The 13,482-nt window shown below is 55.6% G+C and overlaps 1 protein-coding gene across 1 annotated transcript; it reads right to left on the bottom strand.

The window, feature by feature from the left end:
• Positions 1–74: 74 nt before the first annotated feature.
• Positions 75–13,040, bottom strand: OTOP3 (otopetrin 3). The gene is made up of 7 exons (XM_082371453.1): positions 12,774–13,040; positions 7,309–7,725; positions 7,082–7,218; positions 5,747–5,805; positions 5,346–5,464; positions 2,393–3,207; positions 75–1,193 (listed from the first exon to the last, which is right to left on the bottom strand). Exons 1-7 carry the CDS (start codon positions 12,943–12,945, stop codon positions 1,023–1,025), a joined length of 1,890 nt encoding a protein of 629 aa, XP_082227579.1. The 5' UTR covers positions 12,946–13,040; the 3' UTR covers positions 75–1,022.
• Between the last annotated feature and the right edge of the window lie 442 nt (positions 13,041–13,482).

The raw sequence follows: 13,482 nt of genomic DNA, 5'->3' as shown, positions 1-13,482 counted from the left end.
CCTCCTGCACGGCCCCCAGGCAGCCACTGAGACAGCGCCGGGGGTCCAGCACCCAGCTGCAAGGGGTACAAGCCTGGCCTGCAGGGCCCAGGGCTGCCGTCCCTGGGCCTCACCCTGGGCCTCACCCTGGGCACAGTTCACTGTTTGCGCTGGGCACAGGGAGATGGATGGGCTGTCAGTGCCTGCCCTCCCCACCCGATGGCTCAGAGGATCGGCAGGCCTGGGGTGAGCGGCTACAGAAAGTCACCGGGGGCTCCGTCCTGGGGAGAAGGTGTGCTGGCGAGGGGTGGGGGGATGCGAGAGCCCCGGCTCCTCTCTTCCCACCTCCTCCCATGGATCAGACAAGGGGAGGACCAGACAAAGGGTTGAGACCCCTCGTGGCCCAGAAATAGGATTGTCCCAGCCCCACAGCCCCGCCCAGGAGGACTGTCCCATCCCACCATATACACAGAGTGCCCTCTCTGTGCCCGGGAACAAAATGCCACGAAGCCCGAATGTAATCGATCAAACAAACAGGGTTTATGTCAGCGGGAGAGAGCTGTTGAACCCTGCCTGGCAGCTAATTAACCAGCTCATTAGGAGACAGGGTGTGTGGGGAGAGAAGGGCAGGGCTGCCTGCCGAGCTGCGAGCTTCCAGATGTCCTGGGCTGAGCTTGGACCATGCAGGAGGCAGACCCCAAGGCCTGGCTGGGTAGGGGTGCCCTCCCCGGATTCCCCGGAACCATCTAGGGCTGACCGTCCCGAGAGTAGCTGCGCGGGCTTCCTGGGGCTGCGCTGACGGTGGTGGTGAGCGGGGGCAGGTGTGTGCTCAGTCCTGGGTGTGGGCCTTAAGAGCTCCGTGTCCAGGCCCTGCCCTTGGCCTTGGGCTGCGGTGACCACCCACCCCAGTGAGGTTCTGGCGAGGAGGAGGCTTTGCGGAATCCAGGCTGGTCTAGGTCCCCCCTGGAATGGGGCATCTGGGTTACATTCTCCCCAGCCTTGGCACTTCGGGGGTGTGCAGGGGGTGGGTTTCTTGGGCACTCTCAGGCCCCCAAGTAGACCTCCACCAGCACCCCGACAGAGTGCATGCGGTAGAAGACCCCCAGAGGCAGGCCGAAGTTGACGATGGTGAACCATGTCTGGTAGCCATAGAAATCCTTCTCCAGCCCGTTCTCAAACTCCGGGTGTACGCCAAAAGCGGGCATCACCCACAGCTGGGGGGGAGAGGAGGTTGATGAGTGGGGGAGGGGCTCTCCCATCCCCCAAGGCCCTCAGCTCAGGGGCGGCCCCAGAACCTGCAGCTCCTCCAGCATACCCCCCACCCTAGCAGCCCCTCACCCTTAGGCTTTCAGAACCAGCCCCTCTCCCCCTATATCCCCCTCACCCCATCCCACAGAAGGCCTCAGCCCCCTCCTTGGCCTGCCTGGGGCCAGCCTAAACTCCAGCTGGATCCTGAGACCCCAGGCTGCCACCACCACGGTACAACCTGTTCCACCCGGGCTCTCCTGGGCCCTCATTTCCATCACCTTTTTCTGCTCTGGGTTCATTCTTCCGCTGTCATGACTCTCTGCCCGCCCCACCCTGACCCTGCCTCCCGTCCAAATTCTGCCCATTTCTCAAGGCCCAGATCAAACTTTCACAAAGCCTTCCTTGGCCACTTGGGCCCACACGTCTCTGAACTCCGACCACACTTTAGGGCCAATTTATTACTTATGATGCTCTGTCTGGACCAGAGGTTTCACCCTCTGAGGTGTCTCCAGCACAGCTATTACCAGCATGGGCTAAAACAACCTGGAGTTGTCCCGGGACTGCCACTTGCAGGCTGTGGGAACACGGCAGGTCAAACAGCCTAAGCCTCAGTTTGCTCATCTGTTAAATAGGGACAGTAATAGAGCCTGCTGCATGGAGTTAGTGTGATAATTCAGAGAGATGCACGGAAAGGTGGACTTGGAACTTAGCAGCTGCCGGGCACTGGGCAGTCATTGTCAATACCTTCCCCTAGAGATTCTTTAGAAAAACAGGCACCTTCTGATCTCTTCCTTTGACTCAAGTCAGTGGACCATTAATTATTTGGTAATTCTCTAATTGGTCCCCCTGTGTCTCCTCAGCTAAGCAGTAAGCTCCCCGAAGGTAGAAATCCTATATGTATGTTTGTAAATAGCACTTAGCTATATGCTTGGCACATTCATTCATGCCAGGCACCTGGCAGGGAGCTGGGGGACACTCCCTACTCTCAAGCAGCATCAAGCTAGTTGGAAAGGGGCCTGTGTCTTTGACAATCAAAGGGACAAGCCAGTCGCCCTCGGGACAGTCAATGCACAATGAATGCACCTTGATCCATTTCTTCCTGAGTGAGGCTCTCTGGGGCCTCCTTGCCAGCTCCACTCCCACGCCTCCCGGCCCCGCCACTCACTGTGATATTGCAGAGGATGAGGAAGAGTGAGATCTCCTTGAGGGCCCGCCGCTTCCAGTTGAGGTGGCTGTAGGAGTGGATGTAGGCCAGCGAGGCCTGCCGCAGGTCCTGGCCCAGCTCCAGCAGGGAGCCCCTGCGGGGAGGCTCAGCCTCCCACTTCCCCGCCAGGCTCTCAGGAGCTGCCTCCCAGAGCGGGCGCCGGTGCAGGCCCTCGATGATGAAGAGGTTCTGGGCTATGTGCTGCAGGATGAGCAGCAGCGAGTAGGCCAGGATGAGGTGGTTGAGTAGCTCGTGGGGGCGAGTGGCCACGATGGCCACGATGGAGAAGTAGGAGATGCCCATCTGGCCGAGCGCCGCGCCCATCAGCAGCACCACGTCCAGGCTGCGGGTGGGGTTCTTGAGCGTGTCTAGCTCTCGCTCCTCCAGCCCATGGATGGCCATGCCCGCCAGGCACGCCAGGCTCATAGTGGGCAGTGCGGCTGCGTAGAAGGCATAGTAGATGATGAAGTACTGGCGCGCGATGGCAGGGCCACTTGCTTGGATCTGGAAGAGCACGAAGACGCACGTGCCTGCCACCAGGACCAGCAGGCCCAGCAGTGGCCCTAAGATGGCCCCGTGCAGGTGGAAGGGCGGGGTGCTGGGGTGGGAGCCCGTGTGGGGTGCCAGGCGGCGGCCCACGTTCTTCCACATGACGAAGAGCATGCCACAGCAGATGAGGGAGTACTCGGTGCTGAAGGGGTAGAGCATCAGGTAGCCCTTCTGGAAGACCTCACACATGGTGACGTTGAGGCACAGACAGGTGTTGGTGTTGTTGCCTGGGAGGGGGCAGGGCAGGAGGGGACAGACGTTCAGGTGGGCCTTGCTCTGAGGAAACCAGATGCACAAATCAATCTGTTCACCTCCTGGATTATGGCAGGAGGCGGAAGGGACCCAGCCACCCATTTTACAGATGTGGAAACTGAGGCCGAGAGAGAGAAGTCAGAAATCACAGGATGGTCTTTTTTTTTTTTTTTTTGCGGGACCTTAGTTCCCCGACCAGGGATCGAATCCGTGCCCCCTGCAGTGGAAGCGTGGAGTCTTAACCACTGGACCGCCAGGGAAGTCCCCAGGATGGTCATTCCTTGACAAAGGGATTCTAGATCTCAGGTGCCAAGCTTAGGTAAAGCATTTGACACATGATGTCTTTGGTGCCAAATGTCACCTCTACAGATTACTTGCTGAGCACAGGGGGAAGCCTGTAACCTTATACTGGGAGGATCTGGCTGATACACCTGGACCATCAGCAGCATCCCCTGTGGGCCAGACATCTTGCCTTGTGATGAGGTGCCCTGCAAAGCACACAGTATCCGCTGTGGAATGTTGGTGTCCAAAATGCTTAACCCAAATCTAATCAACACTTTGGTCCATACTTCCTGTTTCTAGGAAAAGCAGGGGATTTGGGAACAAGTCAAATGCCACCACGAGGTAGCAACCTGACAAATCTCAATGTCATTAGGGGAAGAGACTTAACTGGGCCACCAAATGTACTGCATGTTTGAACAAACCATCTTGAAAAGACATTTCATGGGCTGATTGGAGAAAGTCGAATATAGACTGATACAGAGGATGGGATGATGTTAAGGCATTTTGTTAGAAATTACAATGGCGTTGTGCTAATGTAGGGAAATATATTATTTTAAAGACATGCAGGGCTTCCCTGGTGGTGCAGTGGTTGAGAATCTGCCTGCCAATGCAGGGGACATGGGTTCGAGCCCTGGTCTGGGAAGATCCCACATGCCGCGGGGCAACTGGGCCCGTAAGCCACAACTACTGAGCCTGCGCGTCTGGAGCCTGTGCCCCGCAACGGGAGGGGCCGTGATAGTGAAAGGCCCGTGCACCGCGATGAAGAGTGGCCCCCGCTTGCCGCAACTACAGAAAGCCCTTGCACGAAACGAAGATCCAACACAGCCATAAATAAATAAATAAATAAATAAATAAATAAATAAATAAATAAATAAAAAGTAGCTATTAAAGACATGCATACTGAAATATTCTGAGATGAAATGCCAGTATTTCTGCAACGTAAGTAATTCAGCAAAAATATTGGAATAAATATGGCAAAATGTTAATAATTATTACATCTAGGTGATGGGTATGTCCTGTCCTTCTACTCATCTGTATGCTTGAATTGTTTAATAATAAACAATCCATGATGTCACTTGCCGAAAATTCTCTTTGCACAGGTCTTCTGAAAAATGGATCTGGAGCATAAAGAATGCCCACGGTATACAGGCATGCTGAGATTTATGCAATGGATGTGTGAATGCATGAGTCTGCTGGGAAGGCTTGGCTGTACACAGGTCAGGATGGTGATGCCACCCGGGGCGGGGGGAGGTATATACATACAGGTGTGGCTGAATCCCACAGACAGCAATGTTCCCATGTAGGTTTACGGGACATGGCCTCTAAGGGCAGACTGACAGGTAGGGCACTGGGTACATGGAACAATCCAGGGAGTTCTTTCTGCCCAGGGATCTTCTGTTCTTCCTTATATGTCCAGGCACCTACAACTGTGTTAGGAAGACATTCCTTTCAGTCTTGAAGGCTTTTTAGTTTCTTGCAAGTAAAATGCAAATACCAGGGGTAGAGTGCATACCTGGACTTATCAGTGAATAGTTCAGCCAGAATTAGTGGTTAGCTTACTGATAGCTAGACGGATGCCTGGAGCGGGCTTGCAGAGTGCCAGCACCTGATGGGGCAGGCCCAGAATGGGGGCAGGATGGGTACCATTGGCAAATGCCAGTTTCCGTTTAGTCGTGATCTGGCCTCTAGAGCTTGCTCCCAATTCTGCAGAGTCATTGAGCCTCACCTGTTTGAGGGAGTGTAGCGTGCACGCACGTGTGTGTGTGTGTGTGTGTGTGTGTGTGTGTGTGTACATTCAGGGATCGGGGGGCAGTCACGGTCTCCTCTGTACCTGAGAACTTTTCCATGAGGGCGCTGACCTCAGTCTCGATCTCATGGTGCATGGAGTCGTTGGTGACGGCCAGAAGCCACAGCAGCAGATTCGTGGCCAGCGTCAGCATCAGGCCACACCTGGAGGAGGTGCTACACTCCGCCACACAGCCTAGCCGGCTTCCCGGGTGCCCCACGTTCACCATCACTGCCTTTGGGGTGACCACTCTCTCCCAAAGCCAGATGCCATCTGCCATTAGAACTTCAGGAGGGGCAGCCCTAGGGGCTACCTGGGACCCATTCCCAGACTAACCGATAGCCCCAGGGCCACGCTGTCCAGGGAAGCTGTTGGGGGGCCAGCATGAGTGGGGGACAGGGGTATCCCAGGAGTTGTTGGAAGGAGAGAAGGTGCCCGCATCTTACCTAGTGAAGTTGGTCTGGATCTGAACGCAGTCCTTAGAGTGTTTCCAGAGCACCCAGGTCTGAAAGAGAAAGGGCCTTGAGCCCAGGGGCTAGGGGTGGGGCGAAGGTTGGTGGTGGGACTATGGGGCGTGTGTTCCAGTGGCATGTGTGTATTTACAGTGGAAGGGACAGTGAGGAAGCCTGGGTTGGATTCGTGGCTCCAGTGTTTCCTCGCTGTGTGGTCTTGGGCCAGTGGAAAAACATCTCTGAGCCTTAGTCTCCTCGGCTCTAAAATAGGACTAAAATGTCTATCAGGGGAATGCCTACTTATTGGGGCAATAAAAAGGGTGATGCAAACAAAACACATAGCACAATGCCTGCAGATCAGGAACTCAGGAGGGAGTTGGAGATTCATTAAGAGTAGCTCTGGGGACTTCCCTGGTGGCATTAAGAATCCACCTGCCAATGCAGGGGACACAGGTTTGAGCCCTGGTCCAGGAAGATCCCACATGCTGCAGAGCAACTAAGCCCGTGCACCACAACTACTGAGCCTGCGCTCTAGAGCCTGCGAGCCACAACTACTGAGCCCACGTGCCACAACTACTGAAGCCCGTAGCCCTAGAGCTTGTGCTCCACAACAAGAGAAGCCACCGCAATGAGAAGCCCGCACACCACAACAAAGAGTAGCCCCTGCTCGCCGCAACTAGAGAAAGCCCACGCGCAGCAACAAAGACCCAACGCAGCCAAAAATAAATAAATAAATAAATTAATTAAAAAAAAAAAAAAAACATTCTTTAAAAAAAAAAAAAAAGTAGCTCTGTAGGGCTTCCCTGGTGGTCCAGTGATTAAGACTCCATGTTTCCAATACAAGGGGCCCCTTGGTCGGGGAACTAAGATCCCACATGCCGCTCAACCAAAAATATAAATAAATAAATTGTATTTAAAAAGAACAAAAAAGAAGGAGAATAGCACAGTATATCCGGGGGGTGTAGATTTAGGTACACACAGGTACGTACAGGCAAGTGTGTCTATAGGTGCTGCGTTTCAGTGACACAGTGTGTGTGCTGATGCTGGCACATGTAGGTAGCACGGGTGTGGGCACACAGAGGCAGGCGTGGAGGGGCGATGCTGGCACATGTAGGTGGCACGGGTGTGGGCACACAGAGGCAGGCGTGGAGGGGCGATGCTGGCACGTGTAGGTGGCACGGGTGTGGGCACACAGAGGCAGGCGTGGAGGGGCGCTGTGGTATGTGTGCACATACTCTGGGCTGTGTAGGTATTTGCTGACGTGGCTGTTTCTAGGCATAGGCTGGGGTGTGTATGCATGCGGCGAGGGGGGTGCGAGAGGCGGGTCACCTGGATGCCGATGAAGATGATCTCGACGGCCGGGAAGATGAGCTCCAGCTGTGACTTACACTGGATGTGGCTCATGCCGTAGCCCACGCGGAAGACGTTGAGGCAGATGGTGCAGCTGCCAAAGAGCACCAGGGAGCCTGGCCGGGCCAGGGGGCCGTTGGCACCTCCCCCGGAAAGAGCCCTCCCTCCCCACCCCTCTGCATCCACCCAGGCGCCCCGACACTCACCCCGCACCCAAGCGGGTCCTGCGTGCGGGTCCTGGTGGAGCACGGCTTGCGGCCGGCGGGTGGTCCTGGCGGTGTAGTAGAGAAGCCAAAGGAGGGCCAGGGCCTTCAGCGCGGCCAGCAGGGTCCACACGTCCCCCAGCGTGATGGCCACGTTGTTGAAGATCATGCTGCAGATGAAGGCTCCGCCCAGGAACACCATGTTGAGGGCCAGGAGCCCCGAGAAGAGCTGCCCCGCCTTCTGGGCCTGCCGGTCCCGGCGCAGCAGCAGTGAGAAGTGCTGCACCAGCCAGGACCTCTTGAGGGGCGAGGCGGGGGCCCCTGTCTGCTCGGCCCCCGTGGCCACTTGGCTCTCCTTGGCCGGGGTCTCTCCAGTCTCCTGTGCTTCTGGAGAGGCCATGGGTGGAGCCTCAGTAGGGGCTGGGGAGGGAGACAGGGTTCTGGTTGGCTGCCAAGCCGTCCCGGGCTCAGTTCCGCTTCTGCCTCTAACCGCTGTGGGACCTAGGGCAAGCTAAGCAACCTCTCTGGTCAGGACATTGGAAATAATAGCAGCTGCACCATCTGCCTTACAGGACCCGAGAAGATTCAGACAGACCAGGGGATATGGAAGCCCTCTGTGCCCCACATAAACATAGGATTTATTTCGACTGGCTTGAGGACCGCCTTCCCCCCACCCCTATCCTCCTGCATCAGCGCTTGATCTTAAGGTGGAATAATGATGTCTGTCAAGGCAGCCAGGGGTATCTGCACAGTGCTTGGCCACTGGGCAGTTTCCAAGGCTGTGACTTTTCACCACCAAAAGGCAGTTTGTGCCCTCTGTCTTCTGGAAGGAAATTCACTCCTCAAGTCAGGGAGAGCAAGTAGGTGTCCTCTCTTGTTCTGACTCTGATTAGTTGGGCAGTGGTTGCCTAGAGTGTTGGGTTGAGAAGGATCCTGAGGCTGAGCGTGGGCTTGGTGGGAAAGAATGCTATGATCTGAGAGAATACTCTATTTTAGGTACATATGGGTGTATATAAAATTACTTTTTAAAAAAGTCTTTTTATTGAACTTGTTACAATATTGCTTTTGTTTTATGTTTTTTGCTTTTTCGGCTGCGGGGCATGTGGGATCTTAGCTCCCTGACTAGGGGTCGAACCCACACCCCCTGCATTGGAAGGCAAAGTCTTAAGCACTGGACTGCCAGGGAAGTCCCTAAAATTACTTTTAAAAGATCTAGAAGACACCCATCAAGTTCACAATAGGAGTTTCTTCTGGGGAAAGGAGGAGGGCACTAGCATTGGGAGAGGTTTAATGTTCTAGTTTTTAAAAAAAAAAAAAACAAAACACATTACTGGGACTTCCCTGGTGGCACAGTGGTTAAGAATCCGCTTGCCAATGCAGGGGACACGGGTTCGAGCCCTGGTCCGGGAAGATCCCACATGCCGTGGAGCAACTAAGCCCGTGCGCCACAACTGCTGAGCTGCGCTCTAGAGTCCGTGACCAACAACTACTGAAGCCCAAGTGCCTAGAGCCCGTGCTCCTCAACAAGAGAAGCCACTGCAATGAGAAGCCCGCACACCGCAGGGAAGAGTAGTCCCCGCTCGCTGCAACTAGAGAAAGCCCACGTGCAGCAATGAAGACCCAATGCAGCCAAAAAATAAACAAACAAACAAACATTACTTATGTAATTAAAGTTAATTTTAAAGCACATTAAAGGCTTAAGGAAAAAGTTCTGAGATTGATTGGCAATGTCTGCCATGAGAGCATGGGACACATTGGGATGAGCATGAATGCCATGCCCTTGACTTTCTTTTTTTTTTGGCTGTGACGCACAGCTTGTGGGATCTTAATTCCCTGACCAGGGATTGAACCCGTGCCCTCGTCAGTGAAAGCGCAGAGTCCTAACCGCTGGACTGCCAGGGAAGTCCCACGCCCTTGGCTTTGATAGAACTGACTTCCATCTGTACCCTCCCTCAACTCCTTGAAGTCTCACGAATGTACAGCTCAACATGGGGAACACCGTCCTACCCTTCTCTTTCCCTGAGTGTCTCCTGCTACTTTCTCACTTGCCCCAAGCTTTCACTCAGGCCAACCCCTTTGTTACCCTTCACTCGGACCCAGATCTTGGGTCACCCCATACCTGCAGCTCAGGACCCCTTCCTGGAGTCCAGCACACTTCCCCCATGGGCCCTTTGAGTACTCATAACGCTGCACTGGAGTGCAGGGATGCCCCACTGGTTCTGGGTGCTGTCCTGGTGGGAAGGTTCCTTCACCACCCCCTGCTGTCCCAGGTGCTCTCCCTTGGTGCTGCTGCTGCCCTGGCATCCCTGGTGCTCTGGGCTCAGGGTCCTAAGTGCACACTGTCCCCATTGTCCGGGCTGCAGGAGGCCTGCTTTCTAATTCACTGTCTCAGCAAGCGGAGTCTCCATCCCCATGTCTCCCAGCAGGGAACCACGTGTCTGCCTTGCCTCTCCCCTCACCCCTGTGCATTCCAGCTCAAGGACTGAGATTTTTCTTTACCACAAGCACAACCCTGGTCCACGGCTCCCTCTTCTCTCTCCTGGACTGGTCTCCCTACCCACTGTACCTTTCCCCTCCTTCCCCTGCAAAGGCAACCAACTGTCCTCACTGTAGAGTCCAAACTATCTAGCATGGCCTGTATGGCCTTTCAAAATGAAACAAGGCAGTGTATGCTTAGTATGGGCTTGGGATACACAAGGTGATCAAGGCAGGGTAGCTGCTGTTGCTTTCTGGTCTGACCTTAACTTTCCTCTCCAGCCCTGTCTTCAGACCCCCACTCCCTTGCCCATGGACCATGCCATCCTGTTGCCTAGTTCCCAGAATGCTCCTGCTTTTGCTCACTTCCCTGTCTTTGCCCACACCCTACCCTTTGCCCATCATGCCCACCCACTTGCCCCTTGGATGACCGTGGTGTGCCCTCAGGACTCAGTGGAGCCCCACCTCCTCTAGGAAGCCTCCCCTGAACCCCTTCGCCAAGGCTGGACTAGGTGCCCCTCTTGGTACCCCCACTGCACCCATGCTTGTTGCTGAAGCATCACCTATCATGCTCTATTTTATGTTATTTTTTTTAAGTTTACTTCTTTTTAAATTAATTAATTAATTAGGCTGCGCCGGGTCCTTAGTTGCAGCACGGGGGATCTTTTTGTTTTTAATCGCGGCACGCAAACTCTTAGTTGCGGCATGTGGGATCTAGTTCTGTGACCAGGGATCGAACCTGGGTCCCCTGAATTCGGAGTGCGGAGCCTTAGCCACTGGACCACCAGGGAAGTCCCATATCATGCTCTATTTTATTTTATTTTATTTATTTTTTTAAATTTTTGAATTTTATTTTATTTATTTTTTTATACAGCAGGTTCTTATTAGTCATCAATTTTATACACATCAGTGTTCATGCTCTATTTTAATTAGCTGTGCTTTGCTCTGTCTCTCCCTTTGGACTCTGACCTTTAGACCATCCCCCTATGTAACTACCAGAAGACCCTCAGCACATTTGGCTCTAAAATGCAGCCTCTTCAGGCCCCCATTCTCCAATGTGCAACCTGCCCAATATTTATACCTCCTAAGGTCCTCTTCTGGGGCAAATAGAATAATAAAACTTGGTACTCTTTTAAAGATTCTACCAATGCTTCCCCCCTTCCCAGTCCTCCACGTCATGCTTGCTCCAGTTCTGTCCCCTCCTTGTCCAGCCCCCTTGTCACACTCTAGGCACCTGCTCCCCACATTCATCCAGGCCCAGCCAGAGGCCTCCCCATTTCTCATGTAGCCTCAGGCCCCCCTCCGTCACTCCTGGAACCTGCTCTTCCTTCTGCCTCTCCTGCTACCCTCCACCAGTGGCTCTTGCCCATCCTCACCACCCATCTCAAGCGCTTCTGGGAAGACTTCTCCCTTTGCCCAAACATCTATCGAGAGCGGGCGTGCACTGCTGTGGGTGTGCCTGGTGGGCAGCGACCAGCTCCTGCTTACCTCATCCCCCGTATATGGCACAGGCAGGACAATAAACCAATGTTAGCTGACTGACTCTGGCATTTTCTGGGGAAATTTCAGCACCAGAGCCGTGGACAGAAACCCTTCCCATCCAACCCTTTGCATCCTGGCCCAGTGGAGGCGACTTTCCAGATGATCTTTGTCTTTCTTCCCAGGCTCCCCCACCCAGGTTGAGCACATCTGAAGCTTACAGGGACAACCCCCTGCTCCTTTTCTCCCAAACCTGACTGCCCCATCTCGCCTTCCCAGAATCTACCCCAAGGCAGGAGGATAGCCTAGTGCCCAATTCTGGCACTTACTACCTGTGTGATCTTGGTCAAGCTACTTAGACTTTCGGTGCTTCAGTTTCCTCTCTGTAAACAGATACACGACTATAGAATAGTACCCGTTACATAGTAGATATTCAATAAAGAGTTCTTGAATGAGTAAATGAAGGAGTTAAGGCATAATACCTACCTGATGGGGATTTTTCAAAATTAAATGATTTAACACATGTAAATGCATGTAGAGACATGCCTGGCATAGAGAACGCTCTCAGTGTTAGCTGTTTATGCATTTCCTTCCTGTTCTGTCCAGGTCCTGGAGAGGCCGGAAGGATCGGGATTATTGGTGAATTACAGGGGCAGGTTTTGATTGGACTGCAGGCCTAGAGAGGACGCTGGAGGCCAAGGTCCTGTCCTCCAGGGTCCTCACCTTGACTATCTTCCCCGCCCCCACCCCCGGGTCCAACCCTCCATCGGCCGCTAGAGGGAGCGCTCAAAGTGGAGGATTGGGTCCTCCGCTGGGAAGGGTGCGGGGATGGGCAAGCAGGGGTCGCGGGAAGAGGGTGAGGGCTCCCTGAGTGACAAGGAGGAATCCGCCACCCTCTGGCTCGCCGCTCCGCGCGACGCCAGTTCAGGGGAGGGCCCGGACACCAGACTGGTTTGTGGGTCGCGATTAGAGCCAGTGATGAAAGCTGCAGAGCCGTCGGGGCGCGGCGCCTGGCCGGATCCGACGGATGCTGCGAAGCGCTGGTCGCGGAGCTATGGGATTTCTCTCCGAGCCACTCGAGGGACTGCGAGGCCTGGGACAGGCACCACACGGGTGCCTCTGAGTGGGCATCCCGGCAACCCAGCCCCACACCCCTTTTTCCAGCCGTCCGGGCTTTTAGCTTCTTCCCGGCTTCGGCGCCCCCTTTCCGCTGTGCGCGCTCGGACCCGGCTAAGGCGGGGGGTGCCCTGCTGACCCCTGCGCGCCCCCCGCCCGCGGAGAGGAGACGGGGTGCGGAGCCGGGGTGGGGGCACAGGGGGGCCGCCGTTCGGGTCACCAAGGGTTGACCTTCCTCCCGTCATCTCGCCCTCCCGCCCCAGTCCTTGCAGCCCCCGGTCTCTGACCCTCGCTTTCGGAGCGGAGTAGGTGTGCGTGTCGAGGGTGGGCTCTCGGGAATGTTCCTCCAGGGGTCAGAGGGCGCTCCCGGCCGTAACGGCGCCGCCGGGGAGCCTTACCTGAGGCCTGGGCAGGCATCGCCGCCGGCTGACCACCGCAGCGCGGATCGTCTGCCCGGGTGAGGCCCCTGGGCCGGACCGATGCCCCCGACGCCCTGCCTCCGCGGGACTGCGCAGCCGCCTCTCGGGCTCCGCGGCCCATTGATTTTTCTGTTGACTTTGGGGCTCTCATTAATCCTTCGTTAATTACCCCGCCGGGGTCTCCCCGGACAGCTCAGCCAATAGCGAGGCGGCTGGACAGGCGGGCGGGGCCGGAGGCGGTGCAGGCGCGGGGCGCTGGGTCAGGGGACCCACGAGCAGGCCCGCTTCCGGGGTAGGTCGGGGTGCAATGTCCTTAGGCCGCAATAGAGGCCGTGTAGGGTTCAGGCCACACTTGCCTCTGGCGGCCCAGCAGGGAATGGACCCTCCCCCACAGATCCGGGGTCACCTTCTCTTGTACCCCACGTAGCACCAGGCCCGGCCCTGCCGCAAGCTCTCTCTCCCTAAGGCAAACGTGAACCTGGGGCGAAAGAGACCCGGTTCTGACACGGCAGGAGACGCCCCCTGCGGCCCTCCTCAGTTCTTCCTGCAGCCTCTGAGACCTGCCCACCTCATCCTGCTGGGGGGGTCCTGGCACATTTTCCTCTAAAGTGCCCTGTGCTCCAGGTGCGGCTGCTCCCACGCTCCCGCACAAAATGCCATCTCCTCCCACCCCAGGCCCCACCCCAGC

This window comes from Balaenoptera borealis (genome assembly GCF_965194805.1).
Source record: "Balaenoptera borealis genome assembly, chromosome: 20".
NCBI classification, from domain to species: Eukaryota; Metazoa; Chordata; class Mammalia; order Artiodactyla; family Balaenopteridae; genus Balaenoptera; species Balaenoptera borealis.
Note: the sequence above shows the minus strand (reverse complement) of the source record. Positions and strands in the feature narration are given on the sequence as shown.

Excerpts from the sequence above, each read along its gene's own strand:
- OTOP3 (XM_082371453.1), bottom strand. The coding sequence starts at position 12,945 with ATGAGAGCCCCAAAGTCAACAGAAAAATCAATGGGCCGCGGAGCCCGA. Across the intron at positions 5,806-7,081 it reads TCATCTTCATCGGCATCCAG|ACCTGGGTGCTCTGGAAACA; the intron begins GTGACCCGCCTC and ends TTTCTCTTTCAG. Across the intron at positions 3,208-5,345 it reads CCTCATGGAAAAGTTCTCAG|GCAACAACACCAACACCTGT; the intron begins GTACAGAGGAGA and ends GCCCCCTCCCAG.